We start from the raw sequence: 25,068 nt of genomic DNA on the forward strand, positions 1-25,068 counted from the left end.
TTCGTGGCTTGACTTTTCTCATGTGATTGTTTGCCTTTGGGTTTTAAACAGGTTCTCGCACTTTAATCTGTGAACTTCAAAATGGCTGACTTCCCCGTTTCGCTAAACAGATCAGTCATATAAGTCAGCCCTTCCTAAGGTGAACATATTTGAGCGTCCTGTGTAATTAACACTTTCGAACACACACAGACTCACCATTCTGACCTTATTCAAAGTGTTGCATGAGTTAAAGCTGGAAGAAGTCTGACCACTATGTAGAGAGAGTTGAACAGGATGATTAACTGCTGGAGGATAGTTAACTTTGGTCTAGATAGGCTGGTAAAATAAAGAGAGCAGAAACTGTTATTTGAAGAAAAAAAACTTAAAAATATATAATTGTAATGGAGATCAGCCATCTAAAACTTTGTAAGAAAAGTTGTGTTGAGATCTGGTGACTGTGGAGGCCATAGCATATGATTTACATAATTTTCATCCTCATCAGACCATTCAGTGACCCCTTGTGCCCTGTGGATGGGGGCATTGTCATCCTGGAAGAGACCACTCCCATCAGGATAGAAATGTCTCATCATAGGATAAAGATGATCACTCAGAATAACTTTGTATTAGGGGGTGTCCGGGTAGCATAGCAGCCTATTCCATTGCCTACCAACACAGGGATCGCCGGTTCAAATCCCTGTGTTGCCTCCGGCTTGGTCGGGTGTCCCTACAGACACAATTGGCCATGTCTGGGGGATGAGAAGCCGGGTGTGGGTATGTGTCCTGGTCACTTCACTAGCATCTCCTCTGGTCAGTCGGGGCTCCTGTTCGGAGGGGAGGGGGAACTGGGGGGGAATAGCGTGATCCTCCCACGCACTACGGCCCCCTGGCAAAACTCCTCACTGTCAGGTGAAAAGAAGCAACTGGTGACTCCACATGTATCGGAGGAAACATGTGGTAGTCTGCAGCCCTCCCCGGATCAGCAAGGGTGGTGAAACAGCGACCGGGGCGGCTCGGAAAACAGGGTAATTGGCCAAGTACAATTGGGGAGCAAAGGGGGCAGGGAATCAAAAAAAAGAATTGAAAGAATAACTTTGTATTGATGTGCAGTGATCCTTCCCTCTAAGGGGACAAGTGGACCCAAACCATATCAGGAAAATGCCCGCCACAGCATAACAGAGTCCCTGGACCCCCTCACTGTAGGGGTCAATCATTCAGGTTTTCCTATCATTTCTCACCAGTGTATATGTCCCCTTGTTCACCCGTTTCTCTTATCATGGAAATGCACATAAGTGCATTAGAGAGAGAGAGAGTAGTCCGGTCGGATAGTCACAACCACTTTTCCGGAGAGGGAAAGCATTTAAGGAAGAATTAAACCAGACTACACCCAAAGTCAGATGTATCCTTATGAACTTGTGAGCTAGTGAAGGTGTCCGATGTGCTACTAGTTCCCTGAAAAGACATCTGGTTTTGAGAGCTTTTGGGGTTTATTTGTGGTAAATCAGTCTTTGCAAAATTATCAATACAACCCTCCATATTTGCTCTTGCTAAGGTCAGACAAACTATCAAGATGACTTCCATTTCTGTCCAAATCTACACATTACCGCAAGAGGTAAATCATTCAGGATAGCATGCATCTGTGCAACCAACACATTCTCATCCCACTGCGTCATATTTTGATGCTACTGACGAAGCGTCGATAAATTGACGTGCAGGAAACCCTTCAGCCTCTGTACGGTGATGTGGCGGGTGTTCCATAGACTCCAATGTGAAACTTCCACCCTAATTTATGTAAATTAGCAACAAACAGGTTAGGTCTTCCGACGTAAAATTTTGCCAAATCAGTATGCGGATTAACAAGACCATACCGGATCGGTCAAGGCCCGGGTTGACAACGGCGGCCACCATTGGTGCTGTGCCCTCACAAGGTACCAATGGCAATGATAAAATCTGCTCTGGTGACCCCTGAGGAACAGAGAATAAGCTGAAAGAAGAAGAAGAAGAACAAGAAAAAAAAACCCAACAACAAACAGGTTAGGTAGTGGTTAAGTTTGGTGTATAAAGCTTAGGTCGTGGTTATCCCGTACCTTGCACACCCGTATATCAGCTCTTTTATCAGTAGCATCATATGATGCTGTGGGATGAGAGTGGGCTCGTGTTACAGTTCACCCAACAACACATTTCCATTAGCCTTAGTCCTATCATCTAATCTAGCATTATTGCAAGTTGCATAAAAGCTGCTCCCTCTTGCGCTCAATGGGGTGTTGCAGCCCATTGTCAGAGGAAATTGTGTGGTTGCCACGTACCAACTGGTGGGTTGCTGTATAAGTCTGTATCCGTGGGGTGTGATTTGTGTGTCACCATCAGGGGGTTAACAGTCACACAGTTGAGTTGTACCGGCGATCAACCCACTATATACTGTGTAACAACAAACACTGAGACCAGAAAGACTAGAAAGTCCTGAAATATGCTGGATGCACCAGATCTGAAACCAGTCGTAGAAGAGCGGGAGTGAAGATGTTAGTTTGAATCTGGTGCATTCAGCTCAGAACAGCATCAGCATCTGTAATTTATGCATAAACCCGTTGTTTGTGATTATTTTAACCAACCTGTTGATTGAATAATCCCCCTGTGAGTTGATTATTTTGCAAAGGGGAAATTTAAATTGTGGAGCTTGTGTGAATCTGCACCCTTCAGGTCTGGGTGTGAATTTGCATGCGGGTTCAAGATTTAGTCATAGGGCACTACCCCCAGCAACCATTCCCACCCAATCAAAGGTTTGCGCTGTTTCTTTCCGCCTGTTTCTTTCTGTCTCCCTTCCTCCCTCTTTGTCTCTCTCTTCCTGTCTTGGTCAGTATTTTTTTTTCACTCTGGTTAACAGTGTCTTGCCTTACGCGGAGAATGTAAATCTAAAATCACTCCTTTTCCCATCTTTTTCTATTCCTCTCTCTCCAACCCTCCCCTCAAGCATGAGGATGGGGGCCGTAGGTCCATGATCAGTGACAGCTCCAAGCTGCTGACCCATTACCACGACGATGCCAGGACCATGTATGAAGTTTTCCAGAGAGGTCTTCACATATCCGGTGGGTAGAAACCACACACACACACACACACACACGCATTTGCTTTCATTGAGTACACATCTGTATTTGTCTGTAAAACATAAAAACCTTTAAAAAAAAGAAACGAAAAATAAATTCTCTAAGATCTCGGGCCAGGTTCAACCAGTTTCTAAAAAATTGTGATACTCACCATCCGATAGGCTTTGGTAACAAAGACCATCTGTCAATAAGAAAACACGAACTGAAGCCTCATGTAGGGCGGCTCTTTTTTAGCGGACATGGTTTGGTGATTTTGTAATGAAGAGGAGCCCACAAAAGGTCCCCTGCCAAAATAACAAAGGATGAAGTCATTATGCTTAAGGGGGGGGGGCATCCGAGTGGCGTAGCGGTCTATTCCGTTGCTTACCAACATGGGGATCGCCTGTTCGAATCCCCGTCTTACCTCTGGCTTGGTTGGGCGTCCCTACAGACACAATTGGCCATGTCTGCAGGTGGGAAGCCGGATGTGGATATGTGTCCTGGTCGCTGCACTAGTGCCTCCTCTGGTGGGTCGGGGCACCTGTTTGGGGGCGGGGGGAAATAGCGTGATCCTCCCACATGCTACGTCCCCCTGGCGAAACTCCTCACTGTCAGGTGAAAAGAAGTGGCTGGCGACTCCACATGTATTGGAGGAGGCATGTGGTAGTCTGCAGCCCTCCCCGGATCGGCAGAGGGTGGTGGAGCAGTGACCGGGGACGGCTTGGAAGACTGGGGTAATTGGGGAGAAAAGGGGGGGGGATCCAAAAAAAAAAGGACATTTGGTTTTAGAAGCCGATTTCTAGTTTGAAAGTGAAGCAGAGTACGTTTTTTTTTAAGGCACTGACTGATGACATTTTGTATAACTGAGAATATACATAAACATCTATGCCAAATGTGTCTGCATTGTAAAATATGGCAGCCGGTCTAAGCGTAGCTTTGTAATGTAGTCACATGAGAAGCTGTCTGTTAGAACTGCTGCAGCAGAAAGGGGCGATCATTGGATTTAAGGATTATCTTCCACAGTATACCTTGAAGGTTTCCCAGGTAGCCGATCAGTGGGTCGAGTGTAGGTAGCGTAGCGTAACTGTAGTTTGACCTGTTGGAAAATGTTGTACGGGTGATACACGTTCCTTTTTATTCAAAGCTCCAATGTCTTGCTTGGATGTGTGTTCAACAGGTGATGGTCCTTGCCTAGGCTCTCGTCTCCCCAACCAGCCTTACAAATGGATGTCCTACAAAGAGGTTAGCACCTTTCTGACCACATCAAAGCACATAGTGCAAAGGCAAGTGAGTCAGTTGCCATGGAGGGCCATGAGTCTGCAGGTTTCCATAGCATCCCAACACCATGCCAGTTCATTTCACCAAGTAACGCATGTTTAAATAGACGGCAGAGGACTTAAGAGGGATATCAGCCGGTGTCGTTTGAATGAAACCTGTATACTTGTGGTTCTCCATGGCAGCCACTGTAAATAACACTAAGTCTCAGGTTCAATCCAATTAACATCTCTGCCGAGTTATAATGTTATTGAACGAGACACTTGGGCCCATATTCGTAACACTGGGTGGTTAAAAGCAATGTGCCTTGCAAAGTCAACACAGCAGTAATCTGAGCTCACTCATAAAAACACTGTGCTAGCAGCTACCGCTGCATAGACACTTTACCGTGGTGTTGTTTTCAGCGGTGGCCCTGGTGAAAGCCAATTAGAATTGAGATGTAAACGAAGTGTTTTTTTTTTCTGCCCCTGATCATCCATGGCCTCGTGGAAACACAACAGATTGTGAAACTTGATTGGTCAGAAAGACAAAGAAAACTGACGTCTTTGCCAATACAACTTTGTACATCAAAGATGCAGTCCATCATTTTTCTTATATTAAAAATGTCATATTTCATATCTTTTCTCACTGGCATTTTTATAGAAACAGCCATTCACTGTATTAGTGCTCTGTAATTGCGCCTATATATTCTATATAAATGTAATATTATTATTATTGTTTTTTTTTTTCATTGTTAATGGTGGGGTCCACCTTCCCTGCCGAGTAGTCACATTTAATGGTGTTAGTACAGCAAATATGTCAAGTCAGCCACAAAAGGAAAAGGAGAATAAGAAAGTTCCACATGGAAGAGCAAAGCAATCGGCATTGACACACAAATCTAAACATTATCCAACATTTAATTAGGTTTGATTAAATGTTTGATATGGATTGATATGTTGCTCAATAATACCACGTACCAACATTGCTGATCAGTCTTCTTTCTCCAAAATATGCACAGTACTGCTGGTTTATCCTATTACTGCACAGCCAAGCAAACCATGCGGCTGGGTCCACACCTTTCAATCCACCCACTCCACCTTGACTGATTCTTCTGCTCTGGCTTCGTGATTTGAAACAGCGGCTCCTCGGTTGAAAAAGTGATTATCCAATAAACACCGGGGAGGGTGGGGGGGTGGGGTGCAATAGAGAAGGTTGTAGTCTGTGATTACAAAACGTCTTTGTAATCTAATGCTTTGGTATTCCTGCTATCAAATGACCTTCTTCCTCATTCACTTACACTTTTATAACTGCAATGAACCCATGTCAATCAAGTTACGTCCACAATTATGAGGATGAACGCACAGACGGACGGACGGGATTGTGGACGTAACTTGATATGTACAACCTTAAACTTTTCACCCATTTTCTGGTAGGCGCAGATGAAAGTTTGTCGACAATTCTGTGCATGTCATTGGTATTTATCCATGGTAAATCTTGCAGGCATTGCGAAGTATATGCCATTGTCAATAGCACACGTCAACAAACAGGAAGCTGGTATAACTGCTGCAGTAGAAACCAGAAGTCAGTGGACTACAGTTATGCACAGAGAAAGTCACCCTTGAATATGGACCGTTACAGACGTTATACAGCCAAATGTTGGCTCTTGATTCGTCCAGTGTTTACGGGACACACAAATCATCAAATGGAGGCCGTGTTACCCACTATCGTTTTGTTAAATTTGGCTGTACGTTTTGAATTGGGACCTAATACTGCATTCCAGACAACTCGTAAATCGAGATTTTCCAACCACCTACTAGAAAAAGTACAATGGGACGCTTGTAAACTTGTGGCAAATCCATCTACCCCGACTTCATGGAGAGGCAGTTGTCTGACGTCGCACACCCATGGAGGCGCAGTGTTAATGGTAAACCATCAACTAAGGCAAAGTAAAGAATATTTGGCTGTGTTTAATTACAATACATACTACCCATCCATCCATTATCCGAACCACTTATCCTGCTCTCAGGGTTGCGGGGATGCTGGAGCCTATCCCAGCAGTCATTGGACAGCAGGCGGGGAGACACCCTGGACAGGCCGCCAGCCCATCACACACACACACACACACACACACATTCACACCTAGGGGCAATTAAGTATGCCCGATTCACCTGACCTACATGTCTTTGGACTGCAGGAGGAAACCGGAGCACCCGCAGGAAACCCACATAGACACAGAGAGAACATGCAAACTCCACACAACTCGAACCCAGGACCTTCTTGCTGTGAGGCGACCGTGCCAACCACTGCACCACCATGCCGCCAATACATGCTATCATATAGTAAAACCTGTTCTGCAAGTAAATTGATCTCAAAATATGTCAACAATGTTAAATAGCTTGTTATGGTAAACAATCTCTGAAAGTTATCTTCTCTGCACAAGTTATTCCTGTCTTTCATTTATATATGCAAGGAGGCTGCACTGCTGACAATTCCACTGTTTATTCACTTGCCACTAAAAACACCAGTTCATAGTGGTCAGCCATGTCTTATGTTTACGTTTGGCGTCATGCACCTGGAACGCTTGGAGATCGGAAATTGGAAATTCCGACTGGGAAATTCTGACCTCAGACTTTGAATGGAACGCAGCATTAGACCTTACACTTTATAAATCCTTCTAGGTTACAGCCTTCAGTCTCAAATTATGTTACTCCAAGTATAAGAAATATTATGTTTAAAAGGTCTTCTTCTTCTTTTATTTCTTCTTCTTCATTCTTCTTCTGGTTTCTCCCGTTAGGAGTCACTACAGTGGCTCATCCGTTTCCATATCCTATTTTAAAAAGACATAGTAATAGTACTAAATAGTTAATAACTTTATTATAGCGAGGCTACTTAAAAAAATGTTAATAGTTTGATAAAATAATACATGATGTCTGCAACTGCTAAATTGTTATCTCTTTTGTCATCTGGAGCTGATCAAACCACTATGTATTAGCAATGACAGGGAATATGGGGTTAGTGGGAGGCTTAAAGCGGTTCCAGATGATTTCTGAAGAACTCGTCAGTGAAATAATCCCTAGGGGTGAGAGAAAATGTCTGGACTTTTCTTTTTCAGCCCTTTATTTCTGTGCAATTTCACTGGCGAGTCCAGACAAGCCTTGATGACACCTCTGGTCATTGCACGAACTCGTAGCACAGTATTGTACTGAGTGTGTGTGCACCAGGCACACTCACTACAGTATATACACATTTCAGCTAAATCGTGGAGCTTTCTCTCCCAGCTTCGTTCACCATGGGAGAGTCACAAGCAACTGATTTTTTTTTTGCATCCTTGTTATTTTTCCGTAGTGCCTCCCTTCGCATTCATACAGTTCACATGCATTCACATTGGTACAGCGATAGCATTTGTAAATAATGGCGATGGAGGCTTTATTTAGGTTTTGTCAGTTTTAATGAATCATCGTCAGGCAACACACCAACACCCGTGCACCTTCCTCCAGAACTTCCCCGAGGTCAACTAGTCCCTACATTTTCCTGTATAACTTAAATCACACAGTATATGCACAAGAGCACTCGACTACCGTATATGACAACTCGCCCTCTTTTGTGTTATTTCTATAACATCAAACGAACACTTTAACAGAAATGGCTATTAACAGAAATGGCTAACAGCACATATCATGAATCAAGATGAACTCAAATTGAGACATTTCAACATATACTGGACTCTTTCTTACTCAGCCAAGGGTTACAGTTTCGTAAACACAAATAAACATTATTGACAAGAGTTACAGCTTCATAAATACAAATAAACATTATCAACATCATTGTCAATACAATTTTCCATTTGTTTCCTCCTTTCCTGTCCTTTCCACCCCCCCAAAGGCCATATGATCGCACTTGTCTACAGGTCAAGCCTGTTGACTGGCTTGCACACCCGTCCAGATCTGGTCACAGTCTGACTGGGTAGTGGGGTTGTGGGTGTAGCCACACTCTGACTGACAGGAACAGTCTCTAACATGGTGGCTCCGTCAGAGTGGGTGTCTGTCCCTGTGCTCTCACCGGACACCGCTGGGATGGGTTGGGGAACCGGCCCTGGTTGAAGATGACGGCAGTTCCGCTTCAGCTCTGCTCCTTGCTGCATCCTGATGACGAAGGATCTCGGTGTGGTGCTCTCGCTTGAGATCACCGCTGGCAAAGACCACGACTTTTCATGGTCCAACTTGGAGAATACAACATCTCCCGGTCGCAGGGCAGGTCAGGGCCTGGCTCCATGACGGCGGTTGAGATAGTGAGCCTTTTTAGCCTTTTCCCTCCCATCCTTTTCTTTCGCAGCTGTTCTGGTGGGCCATTTTGGTAGGAGATTTTCCTCCAAGGTGGGGAGTGTGGTTCTGATTTTTCTCCTCATCAATGGCTTAGCTGGGCTGTAGCCTGTGGTGGAGCAGGGAGTGGACCTATAGCTCATTAGAGCCATCACAGGATCTTCTTGCATGAGAATTTTCTTTGCCGTCAGTATGGCTCTCTGCGTGCCCATTGCCCTGTGGGTGGTGGGGGCTGGATGTGCAGTGCTTGAAGTCAAGCTGCCTCACGAGCTCCTGGAACTCCACACTTGAAAACTGGGATCCATTATTGCTCACCACCTCATCGGAAATGCCAAACCTGATGAAGACTGTTTTCAGGTTTTGGATAATTTATGCACTCGTTGTTGAGGGCAGGTACAGTATCTCTATAAAGCTGGAGTAATAATTTGAGATTACCAGGTAGCTGTGGTGTTTGTGCTCACAGAGGTCCATTGCAGTTCTCTTCCAGCGTCGCACCTGAAGTGGTGTAGAGATGAGAGGTTGCTTTTGTTGTGTTCTTCCCAGTTCACAGCACCCCTGGGATGACGTCACAAGCTTGTTTATTTCCAGAGTCCGAGCCTCCACACAGATGAACACGCTCTCTCCCTACATTTAACTAGGCCCTGGTGCCCTTTGTAAATTTTCTGAAGGATCTCACCTCTCATTGACCTTGGCACGATGATCCTGCATCCTCTGAGTACAAGGCCATTGTATTCTGACAGCTCTGATTTCGCTTGGCCGTACTCTCTCGCATCCATAGGCACACTGCTTAAGTGTTCAGGCCATACAGTCTTTATGAGCTTCATGACAGACAGCAGTTCGGCGTCTGCTGCTGTCGCCATTCTGATTTCATCCATTTTGCTTGTAGATGCAGGGACACCCCCCCCCACCACCACTGCACTAGCCACATAGCATGCCACCTCACTGCGTGTGTCAGTCTCTGTGCACATGTTAGCCAGTGGACTGCGTGACAGGGTGTCTGCAACGATCAGAGTTTTCCCTGGAGCATACTCTGCTACTGGATTAAATCTCATGAGCCTTATGAGAAGATGCTGACATCAGAAAGGCACATTGTCCAGGCTGCGGCTGTTAATGACAGGCACTAGTGCAGGGGTGGCTGTGGTTAACCATGTACCATGGAGAGCCATGTGTATGCAGGTTTTCATTCCATCTGGACTCCACACCAGTCAATTTCACTGATTAGCAACCCTTCAACCAAAGAGGGAGAATGTATCAGTGAAATCACTTGGTGTGGAGTTGGGTTGGAATGAAAACCTGCATACACATGGCTCTCTGGCACATGGTTAGCCACCGCTGCACTAGCGGCTTGTGGTCGGTTACAAGTTTAAACTGCTCCAGTCCATTGAGGTATCTGTCAAATTTCTCACACGCCCACACACCATTCAGACATTCATTTTCTATCTGGGCGTAGCGTGTTTCTGCTTCTGTGAGGCATCTGGAACAATATGCCAAAGGTTTCCACTGCTCCCCATGGAGTTGAAGGAGTACACCCCCCAATCCATAACTACTTGCATCCACTGACACAGCAGTGGGCTTGTTCACGTCGTAGTATGCGAGTACTGATGCAGTTGTCAAGAGCTCCTTGATGTTTTTCAAAGGCTGTTTGTTGTGCGTGACTCCCTGTCCATGCATTCTTGTTTTTCAGGAGTTCATACAGCGGCTGTCCTACTGTTGAGAGGTTGGGTATGTGTCTTCTGAGATAATTCACCATTCCTAGTATCCTTTTCAACTCTTGCACATCTGCTGGTGATGACAGCTGCCAAATAGCTTCCATTTTGTTGGGGTCAGGCCGGATTCCAGACCGGTCAATGAGAGGCCTGAGGAACTGCAGCTGACTCTGCCTGATGGAGCACTTCTCATGGTTGAGCTTCAAACCAGCCATCTCCATGCGCTGCATTAACTTCTCCAGGCGACTGTCATGCTCCTCTTCTGTGACCCCATAGACAAGAATGTCATCCATGAAGACCTCAACGCCCTCCAGCCCTTGCAGGGTCTCCATCATGTTCCTCTGGAAGATTTCGGGTGCGCTCGTAATTCTAAACGGTAGCCGCTTGAAGTTGAATCTGCCAAACGGCGTAATGAAGGTCGTGAGCTTACAGCTGTCTGGATGCAGCAGTATCTGTAAGAACCCACTGACAGCGTCGAGTGAAGAAAAGACTGTGGCCCTGCTTAGTTTTGCTGCAATCTCATCAGTAGTAGGCAGGATATACTGTTCTTTCTTCACAACCTCATTCAGCCTCTTGAGATCAACACAGATGCGCGCTTTACTTGTGCACTTCTTCAAGACTGGCACCATGGGTGCACACCAGTCGGTGGGCTGTGTCATCCTCTCGATGATGCCATTTCTCTCCATCCTCAGGAGGTCCTCCTTTACCCTTTTCAGCATAGGGAGAGGTATGCGCTGTGTGTACAGCATATGACTGAGCATTGTCTTTCAGCTGTATTCTCACAGGTTCAGATTTTAATGCCCCATGCTCACCATATGACTGTAGGTGTTCTCTGTTGCACACCGTTTCATCCACTCTCCTCACTAGATTCATGTTTACAGACAGCGGCCTGCTGAGTAAATTGTTTACAGTGCGTCCGCGGATGACATATGCTGTGAGTGGTTGAGTCTTTCCTTTGTAGGACACAGTGCTCTGGATCTATCCTATGCACTGCAGCTTGCCGCCTGGGCTATCCAGTGGAATATCTGCAGGCTCCAGTGGTCTTTTGGGATGAGTGAGTGGTAGGTCTCCTCACGGATGATGTTATCATCAGCTCCTGTGTCAATTTTGAATTCTGGCCGCTCTGATGGCCAAGTGGAATAAACTGCCGTTCTTGCAGTCCGCTCGTCATGTGGCTGGGAGGTTCGTATCCCAGATTTGCCGTAACCGGTCACGGCCAGAGCGTCCACGGGGTAAGGCATTCATTAGGCCACCCTTACCCGAGGGATAGTGGGTGTAGATCGGTGTAGTGTTTGGGGACTCGTTCTCCAGCAACCCCCCTGGCCCATCTGGGCGCCTGCAGCCAAACAACCAAAAGCATTCTCCCTACGTCTCCTTCACTGCCTGAAGGTAATGCAGTCCATGTGAGGCTTCAGTGTGCAAAATAGCGAGAGCAGCCGACACGAGTTTGAAGGAAGCTGATGTTACGACTATCTCCTTCCTGTGGAAACGTGAGCCAGGGGAGTTATTCGACAAGAGTTCCGGCCGTATGCCATTGGGTTAATCGGGTGGGATAAGGGGGAAAAACTAGGAATAGATTTATAAAAATAATAATAATAATTCAACCGGTGTGGAGCCCACCAGCAACTCGATGGCCCATTGGTCGATGACCCATCTGCTTTACTCACAGCCCCAAGAAAGTATGACTGTAGCTGCTCTGTTTGGTCTGTAACCTCGCTCGCTGCTTTCCTGTTCCTACACTACTCCAATGTCCAACCTTGTTGCACGTATTGCATTTGGATTTTCTAGCCGGGCAATTTTCATTTTTACTGTGCTGCAGTTTCCCCACACTTTCCACATTGCCCATTATTTCCCCTGTTTGGCTTACTGTTGTGTTTGGTGTATTTGCTGCGCTTGTGAGTGACTTCGTGTATCACCCCAGTTGCCTCTCCTTGCATGCTGACTTGTGAAGCAACCTCTTCAGACTGCCTGACCATCTCTATGGTCAGCACTAATGCCAGGTCCTTCGTCGCGCCGAAGTCGCAGTGCTCCGACAGTTCATACAAAGCCCTGATAAAAGTCTCAGCTTTCTCTCCCAGTCTGCACGCGCTGATGGAAACATGCGCGTTCGTGTATTATATTCGTTCTCGGCACAAAGTACTCATCGAACTTTCCAAGCACCCTATCAAAGTCATTTCTGTACCCTCATGCTTGACTGACATCTCTGATTGGATGGCGACACATCACCTGAAGTTCAATCTGCACAAGACAGAGCTGATGTTCCTCCCGGGGAAAGGTTGCCCGCACCGAGACCAGGCCATCACCACTGACAACATCGTGGTGACGCCAACTCGGACTGTGAGGAATCTGGGTGTGATCCTGGACGACCAACTGTCGTTTGCTGCAAACGTTGCATCGGTTGCTCGCTCCTGCAGATTTCTCCTCTATAACATCAGGAGGATTCGCCCGTTCCTCATCCACGAGACAGCACAGGTGCTCATCCAGGTTCTGGTCACCTCCCGGCTGGACTACGGCAACTCCCTCCTTGCTGGCGCCCCGACGTCGACCATCAGACCTCTGGAGCTTGTTCAGAAAGCTGCAAGCCCTACACCCCTGCCCGACCACTTCGCTCTGCTGCCTCGGGATGCCTGGTTGCCCCGTCACTCAGAGGCCCCTGCTGCCGATCGACCCGGTCACGGCTCTTTTCTGTCCTGGCCCCACAGTGGTGGAATGAACTCCCCACTGATGTCAGGACAGCGGAGTCGCTGCCCATCTTTCAGCGCAGGTTGAAAACTCACCTCTTCAAGAACTACTACCCTGTTACTTGTTCTTAGCACTTATTGTATTCACTCATTTAAAAAAAAAAATCTCTTTCTTGTACTTTTACTTTAGCACTGGTTTTGCTCTTAGATGCTTGTTTAGATGCACTTATGACCTCTGATGACTAGTAGTTCTCCTGATTTCCTACGTTAAATGCACTTATTGTAAGTCGCTTTGGATAAAAGCATCAGCTAAATGACTGTAATGTAATGTAAATGCAAACGATCGGTGCATGTTCCCCAACTTGCTTCCCATAGCGTATATCAGGTTACTCACCTGCACGGCGCCATCTTCTTTGTCTAGCTTAGTGGCAGTTCTGAATCTCACAAAACGCTGTTTCCAATCCGGCCACTCACCTGGTTTATCGAAGGAAAAATTCGCCCGGGGGGGTTAAATTTAGCCATGACTCCTCTTTTTGTTTACGTCTGACACCATGTAAATAATTGCAATGTAGGCTTTATTTAGCTTTTGTCAGTTTTAATGAATCACTGTCAGGCAACACACCAACACCCATACCTTCCCCCTGAATGTCCCCGATGTCACCTAGCCCCCACATTTTCCTGTATAACATATATCACACAATATATGTGTAAGAGCAATTGACTACTGTATATGACAGCATGTTTTAATTTCTGTACTGATGCTGCCTTGCAGCCACTAACCCCCCGCCCCCACCCCCCAAAATACATATGTGTAAGTCTTTCCAGGGGTTTACCGCATTTTCGGTGACAAGCTTAATTCATTCATTCAATCTCTATTTCTATTTATGTAAACATTCAGTATTCTAAAATTGCAATGCAGTGCCCTTTACACGGGAACAAGTAAAACAAGAAAAGGGCCAGACATATGTGTGAAGAGTGTGAATAAAAGCGGTTAGAAGAAAATAAGCTTGCCCCCCGGTTCTTGAATCCTTCACTGCTGCACAAAGGAACTTGTAAAATTTGTGGAAAAACACACTGTGTGTCTTTACAATATGTGAATACTTTAAGTGTGTATTTGTGAGGAAGACTCTTAACTGGTTGGTAATTGATAAGATGAAGGGGTATTGGAGTCTTTGACTTACCAATATATTGATTTTAATCCTCGTCATCCAATCCTCAATGATTTTCGTCTCGCTTATCACTGTTTGTTAATTGCTCTTTTTTTTATTGGTCGATAGAACAAAAAGATAAACATGCTTTATGTTGACTTGAACCCGACTCTCTGTGGTGAAACGTTTAGAAGCAAAAGATGGACTCAGACACAGTCCCCCGAGATAGGGTACAATGTGAACTGCAATACTAGGTTTAAAGACGCCATGACACTGATGTCGAGGTGACCATGAGCAAGGCACTTAATCTGCCACTCCTCAAATGTTGCTGCTGAGAGACCTCCAGACCTCCAAACTGTGGATAATTGGGTGCAAGATTGTGAATGGGATACTGGACAGAGTAAGAGCTGATAAGGCTGAGCACATCTAAAACAGGTTTATGTAAAATGGGATGTTTTGAACTCAAAAGCACCAATCACCAACTCCCTCCATCAATATGTGATTTGAATGTGTCCCAGCCTTTCCAATCAACTTCTTTCCCTCCCGCTTGCTGCTGTTTTGCAGGTCACTGCTCGGGCAGAGCATCTCGGTTCAGGCCTGCTGCGCCAAGGCTGTCAGCCAAACCCAGACCAGTTCATAGGGGTGTTTGCACAAAACAGGCCGGAGGTAATGATTCAAACTTTATCCTACTCCCTCTCTATCTGTCACTCTCTCTCTCTCTTCTCTCTCTCTCTCTCTCTCTCTCTTCTCCCCCCCCCCTTTCTCTTAATTCAATTCAATTCAATTCAATTCAAATGGCTTTATTGACATAATGTAACAATGTACATATTGCCAAAGCAAGTGTCCAAACATTGAAAAAAAAGCCAAACATCAATTGGAAAACACCATTGAAAACAAACACACTACAACAAAGAAACATAGTACAGCAAAGAAACATAGTACAGCAAAGAAACATAGTACAGCAAAGACACATAGTACAAAACAAAAGAACATACTGTCATCGAATATGGCAGCAACAACGTGTGTCAGGTGACTGTCACTCATTGTCCCTCACTTTGTGGCAGGTAGCAACATAAACTGCTGCTAATTTACAGCTCTTTGGGTCTTCCCCTAGTAGGACTGGTAGTTTTTCTTCCTCTGATAGATTAAGAAAACCTCTCTCTCTCTCTTTCTCCCTCTCTCTCTCTCTCTCTGTTTCTAGTCTTTCTGTCTCTCCTTTCTTTTCTTCCTATTTCTTGTTACTTTTAAGTCTTTTTCCTTCTTTTTTCTTTCTTTCTTTTTTTGTCAAACTATCCCGTTTTCCTTTCTTTCTCACCCCCCCCCTCTCTTTTCCTCCCCCTATGGCTCTTATACCTCTTTTATTCTCGTTTTGTCTTATTCTATCTATCTATCTATCTATCTATCTATCTATCTATCTATCTATCTATCTATCTATCTATCTATCTATCTATCTATCTCAGGAAATTGGTGAACATAAAACAATAAGTCACCAACTATCCTGTTCTTTGCACACACACACACACACACACACACACACACACACACACACACACACACACACACACACACACACACACACACACACACACACACACACACACCTGACCCTTGGTGTTTGCGAGTCACTTCTGTGTTTCTCTCATGCCAGTGGATCATCTCCGAGCTGGCCTGCTACACTTACTCTATGGTGGTGGTCCCTCTCTATGACACGCTGGGCCCTGACGCCATACGGTACATCATCAATACTGGTAAGAACACATGCATTGCAAACAGACAGAACCAGCCACTGACAAAACACACACACACACACACACACGCATTTGTACACTTTTACACTAACACACACACAAACACAAAGAAGCAGGGGTAATAAGCTTAACACAGAGCTGGCATATGGTTATCCTAATTCTCTTCTCATGACCTTCACATCTGACCAGTGACCTGTTAACCCTTGTAAGTGTGAAAGATAAAGACAGTAATGCAAAGTTTTAGTTCAGCTCACACTGCAGCTAACAGTGATAAACTATATGCAGCAGTGGCTTCAACCTAAACAACTTTAAAAGAGATAATGGGGTTATCCAGGGAAGTGGACTAACATTCTGCTTTACATACGTATGAAGGAGCCTGATGTGTTATGACATGATTTTGAAACAAAGACCTAACCACCTCACCATGTAGACACCTGAGTGAGATTGACGGGCACTTTTTAATTCACTAATATTAAATAATGATACATTTTTATATTCCAAAATCTTTTTATTAGTTAAAGAAATGATCAGGGTTGGGCAGATGTGTTCCAGTTGGGCAGATGTGTTCCAAAATAATGATATATTTTTACACTATTCTCTCATTTAAGTGTGGGGATTACAATTGGTCTCCCCTTGATCAATGTACTGATGTGTTTTTTCCAGCTCCTCACAAAAATCTGTATGATCATTTCATCCCTCCCTCCCCATAAACTCTTTTGTGATGTTAATACATTTGAGTTACTACTTGAATTTGAACATAGAGGTGATTCGGACTATTTCTAAAGGAAAATCCTTATTTAAATCCATTATTTTAAGATCCCTCCTTCTTAAAGCCTCAAACTGACACCATACCCCGCATTTGTCATTTGTGCATTTTTCTTTTTCTTTTCTTCTTCTGCGGCCTATTCACACAAGGGTGCGGCTGCTGTTGTTGTGGTTGTTTCTTTTCAGCCGACATCTCCACCGTGATCTGTGACAAGGCCGATAAGGCCCAGGTGCTTCTGGGTAACGTGGAGAGACAGGAGACTCCTGGCTTGCGGCGAATCATCCTCATGGATGCATTTGACTCCGCCCTCTTGGAGCATGCCGAGGGTTGTGGCATCCATGTCCAGGCCATGAAGGAGGTGGAGGTACGAAACGAATCCCAGTCTGAATCTGAGTCCAAATCAGGATCAGAATCAGTTTGATTTCCAAGAGGTTTCCACACACCAGTAATTTGACTTGATGAGTTTCTCACCGTTGCACTTAGACATAACATTAAATTATGATATTAGAATAAGATGAGCATATGAATATACAAAGTATGAATTTATAAAAGAAAGACGTTTTATTCAAGAATTTTTATTTCTACTGATATTAAACTTGTTAAAGTATCAGGCAATGTCATCATGTAAGAGGTGGTACAGAATGACAAATTTACGGTCATAAAACATAGGGGGTGGGGGCATGGTAGTGCAGTGGTTAGCACGGTCGCCTCGCAGCAACAAGGTCCTGGGTTCAAGCCCCGGGGTAGTCCAACCTTGGGGGTCATCCCAAGTTGTCCTCTGTGTGGTGTTTGCATGTTCTCCCCATGTCTGCGTGGGTTTTCTCCAGGTGCTCTGGTTTCCTCCCACAGTCCACAGACATGTAGGTCAGGTGAATCGGCCATACTAAATTGTCCCTGGGCGTGAATGTTTGTGTGTGTGTTTTGGCCCTGTGATGGTCTGGCGGCCTGTCCAGGGTGTCTCCCCACCTGCCGCCCAATGACTGCTGAGATAGGCTCCAGCATCCCGCGACCCTAAGTAGGATAAGCAGCTTGGATAATGGATGGATGTATGGACAAAGTAGGAGAAATGAAAGTTCAAGTTGAGGCTGTGAAGCTACTTGCTACCACCAGTACTACTATTGTATTTGGAACAACAGAGCCTCTAGTTACCAGTTACAGATACCAGCTTATTTTTAGCATTGTTAGCATTGTTTTAAATGTGCGCAAATGCGCGCGCGCACACACACACACACACACACACACACACACACACACACACACACACACACACACACACACACACACACACACACACATACACTCTAAAGCGTGGGTAACGATAACTTGTTCTGCATCGCTACTGATCTCTCTTCATGCTTCATATCTATCAATTCAAGTCAGTTATTTGACAGCTGAGACAGTCACAAAATCTCACATGATGACATGCTAACAAAAATACACAAAAGATGTTTTGATTTGGTGCACAGACAACCCGGAACAGTGTATTCTAGATATGCCCCAGGGAATTACTGTTAAACCTGCTGCTTTTTTTTTTTTTTCGTCCCACAACATGCTGTAAGCATTTACGGTAATTGGAGCGTTTTATTTGTAGCGGTTAATGTGCTCTTACTTCAGCCAAAAATACTCTGGTACGGGAAACAGGTCCAGTCAGCACATTATGATCATCTCTATGGAAATCGCACGGATGTCTGTGTGCTCAGTTTCCATATCAAATTAAATCAAATCAAATCAATTTTATTTGTATAGCCCAATATCACAAATTACAAATGTGCCTCAGTGGGCTTAACAGCAACACAACATCCTGTCCTTAGACCCTCTCATCGGATAAGGAAAAACTCCCTAAAAAAACCCTTTAACAGGGAGAAAAAATAGGAAGAAACCTCAGGGAGAGCAACAGAGGAGGGATCTCTCTCCCAAGACGGACAGCGTGCAATGGATGTTATGTTCACGCAATTTACAGAATACAACATTGAAAGAGGATAACAGAATCATAATGGACATAAAATTTATGAAGAACATGATGCACAGGATGCCAAGTAGTGTCCACATGCCAACGGAGCAGTCCAGGACCCAAGCCACGCGACCAGCATCATCATGTAATAAAAGAAAAACTTATGTGAGGAGTGGAAGGGCAGGCAGCATCCAAATAGTGGCCACCATCACCACGGAGACCTGGGAGGAGAACCGACTGCACATGCATGCAAGAGAGATTCACAGGACACCATTCAAACACAGAAAAAGAGAACGGAGAAGACATCATTCAGAGAGAGAGAAAAGACATGTTAGAGAAGAGAACAGTTTGCAATAGTCATAAGCCATAATCAATTAAGTCATCAATTCGTCATAATCTATACTCGATACTCTCGTCGGCAGAAGAGTGGTTGGTAAATTCATTGAGACAGAAAACCAACCCGCCATCCAGTACAGGTTGTGAAGCACTCAACTTAAAGGCAACTAATTGTAAACTAAGGCAAAAAGATGAGTTTTAAGTTTGGATTTAAAGGACTCAACAGACTCCGATTGTCTGATGGCAGCAGGCAGTTTATTCCACAAAAATGGAGCCCGATAGGTAAAGGCCCTGCCACCAGCTGACTTCTTTTTAACTTTGGGTACACACAGGAGCCCTGTATTTTGAGAACGAAGTGCTCGAGATAGCATGTAAGGTTTAAGGAGATCAGACAGGTAGGATGGAGCAAGCCCATTTAGGATTTTATAAGTCAGCAGAAGCACCTTGTATTCTGATCTAACATGGATAGGAAGCCAATGAAGGGAGGCAAGAATTGGTGTAATATGATCAAATTTCCTAGTTTTAGTTAGGATTCTAGCAGCAGCATTCTGAACCATCTGAATACTTTTAGTACTAGAATTTGGCAGACCTGAAACCAGAACATTACAGTAATCAAGTCTGGATGAAACAAATGCATGTATTAGAGTATCTGCGTCAGCCATGGAGAGAAAAGACCGAATTTTTGCTATGTTAAGTAAATGAAAAAAGGCAGTCTTGGAGATTTCTTTAATGTGCTTATCAAAGGAAAGGCTAGGATCAAACGTAACACCAAGATTTTTGGCTGCCACACTTTGTGAAACCACAGAGTTGTCCATTGTTAACTTACTTGATCAAATTGGTGTCTGTGTCTAGCAGGGCCAATGACTAGCATCTCGGTTTTATCTGAATTTAAAAGCAGAAAGTTAAGTGACATCCAGTTTTTCACAGTAGCCAAGCAGGCCTCTAAGTTAGTGATTTGAGTATGATCATCAGCCCTTATAGGCACATACAACTGAGTATCATCTGCATAGCAATGGAAATTTATTCCGTAACTGCGTATAATTGGCCAAGAGGTGTAATGTAAAGAGAGAAAAGTAGAGGGCCAAGTACTGAGCCCTGAGGTAAACCATAATTGATGTCAGAAAATGTTGATATAATATTATTATAGCAGACACAATGTGTTCTTCCAGATAAGTAGGACTTAAGCCAAGAGAGAGCTAAGCTAGAGACACCAAAATTACAATTTAATCTATCCAAAAGTATACAGTGATCAATGGTGTCAAAGGCTGCACTGAGGTCCAGTAGTAGAAGCACAGACGTGGAATCAGAGTTGATCGCCAGTAGAAGATCATTTACCACTCTGGTCAGAGCAGTTTCAGTGGAGTGACAGGGCCTGAAAGTTGACTGAAAAGGTTCATCTTAACAATGTCAAGACGGACCTGGGCCAAATTATTCAAAAACAAATTGTGGTTCATTGATGCAGATTTAGGGGCCAGATTGTCGAATTATGAAACAGCGAATTATAAACCAATCACAGAACCTGAGGAAGAGTAGAGTTAATACACCTTTGTGTACGTTTGAAGGAAAGGAGAAGAGATTACAGGTAAGGAGGATGATGAAATGAGCACCAGACAGTATTAGACAGTAAATCCAGGATCCGTTTTGTTTTAAGTGACCACCAAACCTGACAGTAAGTTGAAGTAACCATGTCTGAAACCTTTGGAAAACAATTTTTGCCCTCGCTGCAGAATAGTTAGCATCAACGTCGGAGGAGAAATCCTAAAATATAGTTGAGTCTATTTTTAACGTATATATTTATTAGTCAGGGAAGGCTTGGCTCATTTCCATCACAGCTCCCTGACCAAGTTACACACAACAACACACATGAGCTTCCTGTTGCAACCACAGGGTTCGACTGCTGGCCGGCCACTGAGTGATTTGATTACAATAGTGCAAAGGGTGGAAAGGCAAAATCTTTTCCATTCTCCACCCGGTTCTTTTTATTGCAATTCACTGAAAAGCTGAGTGACTGAATGTTTTTACTATTGCAAGCCGGCCTGTCACAGGTCTGGCAAAAACAATAGCAACAGCGATATAAAAAAAATACAAATGCTCACTCTTCAAATGTGTATAATTCATTGATTTTGTCATCTGTATTGCAAGTCTAAAGTAGAAGTGACTTACACATGATGTCATTTCTTCCAGGCCCTGGGCAGAGAGCACCACAGAATGCCTATAGTAAGTGCCACGTCTACAAATATCCACTCCACACCATTATTAGTATGGCAGAACCACTGTAGTTTTTCTGTTTTGTAGTTAAAAATATGCCCTTCAGGGGGCATGTGGGTGGCGTAGCAGTCTATTCCGTTGCCTGCCAACATGGGGATCAGTGGTTCAAATCCCCGTGTTACCTCCGGCTTGGTCAGGCGTCCCTACAGACACAATTGGCCGTGTCTGCGGGTGGGAAGCCGGATGTGGGTATGTATCCTGGTCGCTGCACTAGCACCTCCTCTGATCAGTCGGGGTGCCTGTTCGGGGGGAGGGGGAACTAGGGGGAATAGCGTGATCCTCGCACGCACTACGTCCCCCTGGCGAAACTCCTCACTGTCAGGTGAAAAGAAGCGGCTGGCGACTCCACATGTATCAGAGGAGGCATGTGGTAGTCTACAGCCCTCCCTGGATCGGCAGAGGGGGTGGAGCAGTGACCGGGGCGGCTTGGAAGAGTGAGGTAATTGGCCAAGTACAACTGGGGGGAGAAAAGGGGGGGGGTAGAGAAAATATATACAGATACAGGAAAAAGAAGTTTAATACATTGCAGTATTAAAACTTTTTTTTTCCTGGTCGCTGCACTAGCGCCTCCTCTGGTCAGTATATATACGTGTGCGTGTGCGTGCATGTGTGTGTGTATATATATATATATATATTCCCTTCAATTCTGTATTAATCTTAGTCTAATCAATTTACAGCCAATGGAAATTGATTATAAAGTTTGAATGTGTCTCAAACCTGAATCGAGGGTGAGCTGCTCAGTATAAAGAGCAGTTAGTGTAGTAAATACAGCAGGTTTACCTCAGCCCCCTGTTATGTTCAGGTTCTAGATACAAATGTGTGACAAGATGGGTCTCGTGGCTGTAACTCACGGTGTGGCGGGTGTGTAGGTTCCAGCGTGTGCTACATTACAGACATAGTGGATACATAGGCTTGTGGAAAGTTATGAAACTTTTTTTTTTTATCTAATAATGCCATAATCATTATCTTTACCTCATTAATTAACTCATTAACTTGACCTCAATAAAACCACTTGGGTGCAGCGTTTTTTCTTTTTTTTTTTTGAGTTTGCCACTTATTTTGATGAAAACAGTATTCAATTTGTTCATTTAACGACTATGATGAAGACGGGATGCCAACAGACGCATGTGAAATGATCGACCGGTATTGAACTTGGATCACTGACAGACTTGCCCCAAGTCCTGTGACTAAATGTAATCACAGGTGTGACTTAGAGAGTGTGCCCTTAAACCTGCTAAGCGAGAGATAAACTGCCACCAATAACAAGTAGAATCTCTTATAATTTATGACGTTCTTTGTAATCTCTTATAATTTATGACGTTCTTTGTACTGGGTGTGATGCTTGTTTCGATAGCCACAGAACATGCCATACTGCCATGGAAAAAGATAAAACAGTGCTCGTTAAAACACCAGCAACTATGCACAAAATCTACTTTATGTACGTCATATTCAACATACAATAACTAAAACTATGTATAAATGCCTGTGTTCAAACAAGATGGCAGACAGCATGGTGTTCATTAGCGGTGATGGCGAAGCAACTGATTTCTTGAATTTTATCCTCTCCTATTTGTCTCTCACAGCCACCAGCACCAGAAGATCTGTCCATTGTGTGCTTCACCAGCGGGACCACAGGTATGGTCATGAACGTAGACAACACACCCACACACCTCGTTGCTCCATCCTCTGGGGGCTGGAGATACACACGAGTCACTTTGGGGATTCTTGCAAAGTGCCACTAACAATGCCACTTGCATCTCTTTATGCCAGTTAAGGATTACAGGATTAGCTATTTCTTCTATCTTCTAATCCACAGACAGCAGACACAGCCAAATGTGTTATATTTGTCATTTATAAATATTTATTCATGAATATTTGGTGGCCTGGTGGCGCAGTGTTAGTGTTGTTGCCTCACAGCAATCAGGTCCTGGGTTCGAACCCCAGGGTTGTCCAACCTTGGGAGGGGGGGTCATCCCAGGTCGTCCTCTGTGTGGAGTTTGCATGTTCTCCCCGTGTCTACGATGGGTTTTCTCTGGGTGCTCCAGTTTCCCCCACCATCAGAAAGACACGCATGTTAGGGTTAGTGCGCCTGTCTGTGTCCCTGACCGAGGCATGGCAAGACGAGCTGGAGTTGGTCCGCGGGTGCTGCACGACGGCTGCCCACTGCTCCTAGCTACACAGCTAGGATGGGTTAAATGCAGAGAGGAATTTCCCTATGGGGATAATTGAAGTATATCAAAATCAAAAAATAAATGAATGAATAGAAATATGCACATGCCAACTTGGCTGAAATGATCATTATAAACACGTACACATAGATTTTTAAGATCTGATTCATTACAAGTGTATAAAGAGGAGGTTACACGGATCCCCTCACACCCTTTATAGTTATTAGCTCTTAATCCACCACTGGCTACTTGGCACACGTTATGTGGTTTAGCACACAGGCCAAGGTGTTGAGATGTAATCTTGATTGCTGTGTTTACACATTCTGAAGTCAAAGAATGCCAACACTCTGTATCAAATAATTGACACCACCACCCACCACACCCAACACCAGAAAGACTCATCAACGTCACATCCCCCAAAAATGTTTTTTATTTGCAGCGTCAGAGTATCAGTCCAGCTTGGTACAGCTCAGTTAAAATCGGGTCAAACCTTGCTTGCCAATATGAGTCATGTTACACCCTAAATGTGACCGTTCACCCTCCCCGTTGATTATATGTTCACTGAGTAACCTATAACACAGCAGAAATCATAAGACATTATCAGTACGTGTAGAAAAGCTGTTGTGGTCCAGTTTGGGTACAGTTCTCTTCCAACTCATTTTATTAAAAAAAACAAAAACCAAATGTCTGGAATTCGGGGTTTCCTAATGATGGAAGACATCTTAATTTAGTCTTTTACGGGCTTGACAATACAACCGGCTCAATATGAGATGGGTCTTCCAGCATTCAAGCGATGAAGCAGTTGTTTGACATTTTGTTTGACAGTGTGAGGACATTGGTCCAAATGTGGTACTCTGCTGCCAGTGGTGTAAAAGTGTGCCCTGTGTGAGAAGACTGTTTTCAAGTTCAAAGGTCCATTTATAGTCCAAAATGCTGATGTAATTATTACTAAAAAACAACAACTGTGTTAATTATTTGATACAAACCATAAAAAACTGACTGTGTTTTTTAAGGAAAACAGAGAGAGAAGAGACACACCGGCTTATGTTACCATCACATGAACACCTCGGACGTTCTTCTCCATGGAAACTGTTGCGGTGTCACTTCAACTAGGGGTCTGCACAAGAAATAAGCCATCCAAAAACCACTGGATTTATTTATTCATTTATTTACTTACTTACTTACTTTGGCGTGCTCTGGTGTGTTAGTGGGTCTAATTTTGCTCATCATTTGTGGAAAGTTCACAATTTAGAGGCAAAACTTTTCCAGATAATTACTAAAAAAGGTTTGACTGCAATACCAGCGAGCTGCATTCGGTGATGTCATTGTAACCTTTTACACAATGACCATCCCATCAGACACACTAAGAGGGCAGTACGTATGTTTACCCATACCTGTCTGGTGCTCTGTCCGCCTTTACGAGTCCAAGTCTGCTCCAAATTCCCCTGGATTTCCTACACAATGAGCAGGGGTTTAAACTGCACGTAACAGCACAAGTTCCTTATAAGGTGACGCTCTTGTCTGATGTTGACAGTACAACTAATGAACCAATCATATAACAAAACTAGGAAGAAAAAGAACTAAGAAAAAAAAACTAAGAAAAAAAAACAGGTGACATGCTGCTGGTGATATTTCCCTGGGAATCTCCTAATCCAGCCACAACTATT

At 44.3% G+C, this 25,068-nt stretch overlaps 1 protein-coding gene and 1 long non-coding RNA gene across 2 annotated transcripts in view; one reads left to right on the plus strand and one right to left on the minus strand.

Moving 5' to 3' along the window:
• acsl6 (acyl-CoA synthetase long chain family member 6) overlaps positions 1-25,068 on the plus strand; it is a 70,784-nt gene that overhangs the window by 21,628 nt on the left and 24,088 nt on the right. The window contains exons 3-9 of the mRNA XM_056285301.1: positions 2,945-3,059; positions 4,234-4,298; positions 14,729-14,830; positions 15,813-15,912; positions 16,864-17,042; positions 21,150-21,182; positions 22,817-22,868. Of these exons, the coding sequence (XP_056141276.1) occupies positions 2,945-3,059; positions 4,234-4,298; positions 14,729-14,830; positions 15,813-15,912; positions 16,864-17,042; positions 21,150-21,182; positions 22,817-22,868 (646 nt within the window). The remainder of the gene's footprint in view (positions 1-2,944; positions 3,060-4,233; positions 4,299-14,728; positions 14,831-15,812; positions 15,913-16,863; positions 17,043-21,149; positions 21,183-22,816; positions 22,869-25,068) is intronic.
• LOC130117146 (uncharacterized) lies at positions 23,264-24,834 on the minus strand. Its single transcript, XR_008810623.1, has 3 exons — positions 24,796-24,834; positions 24,440-24,518; positions 23,264-23,446 (listed from the first exon to the last, which is right to left on the minus strand). It is a non-coding gene; the product is annotated as an uncharacterized LOC130117146 (long non-coding RNA).

Source organism: Lampris incognitus, chromosome 8, assembly GCF_029633865.1.
Source record: "Lampris incognitus isolate fLamInc1 chromosome 8, fLamInc1.hap2, whole genome shotgun sequence".
NCBI classification, from domain to species: domain Eukaryota; kingdom Metazoa; phylum Chordata; class Actinopteri; order Lampriformes; family Lampridae; genus Lampris; species Lampris incognitus.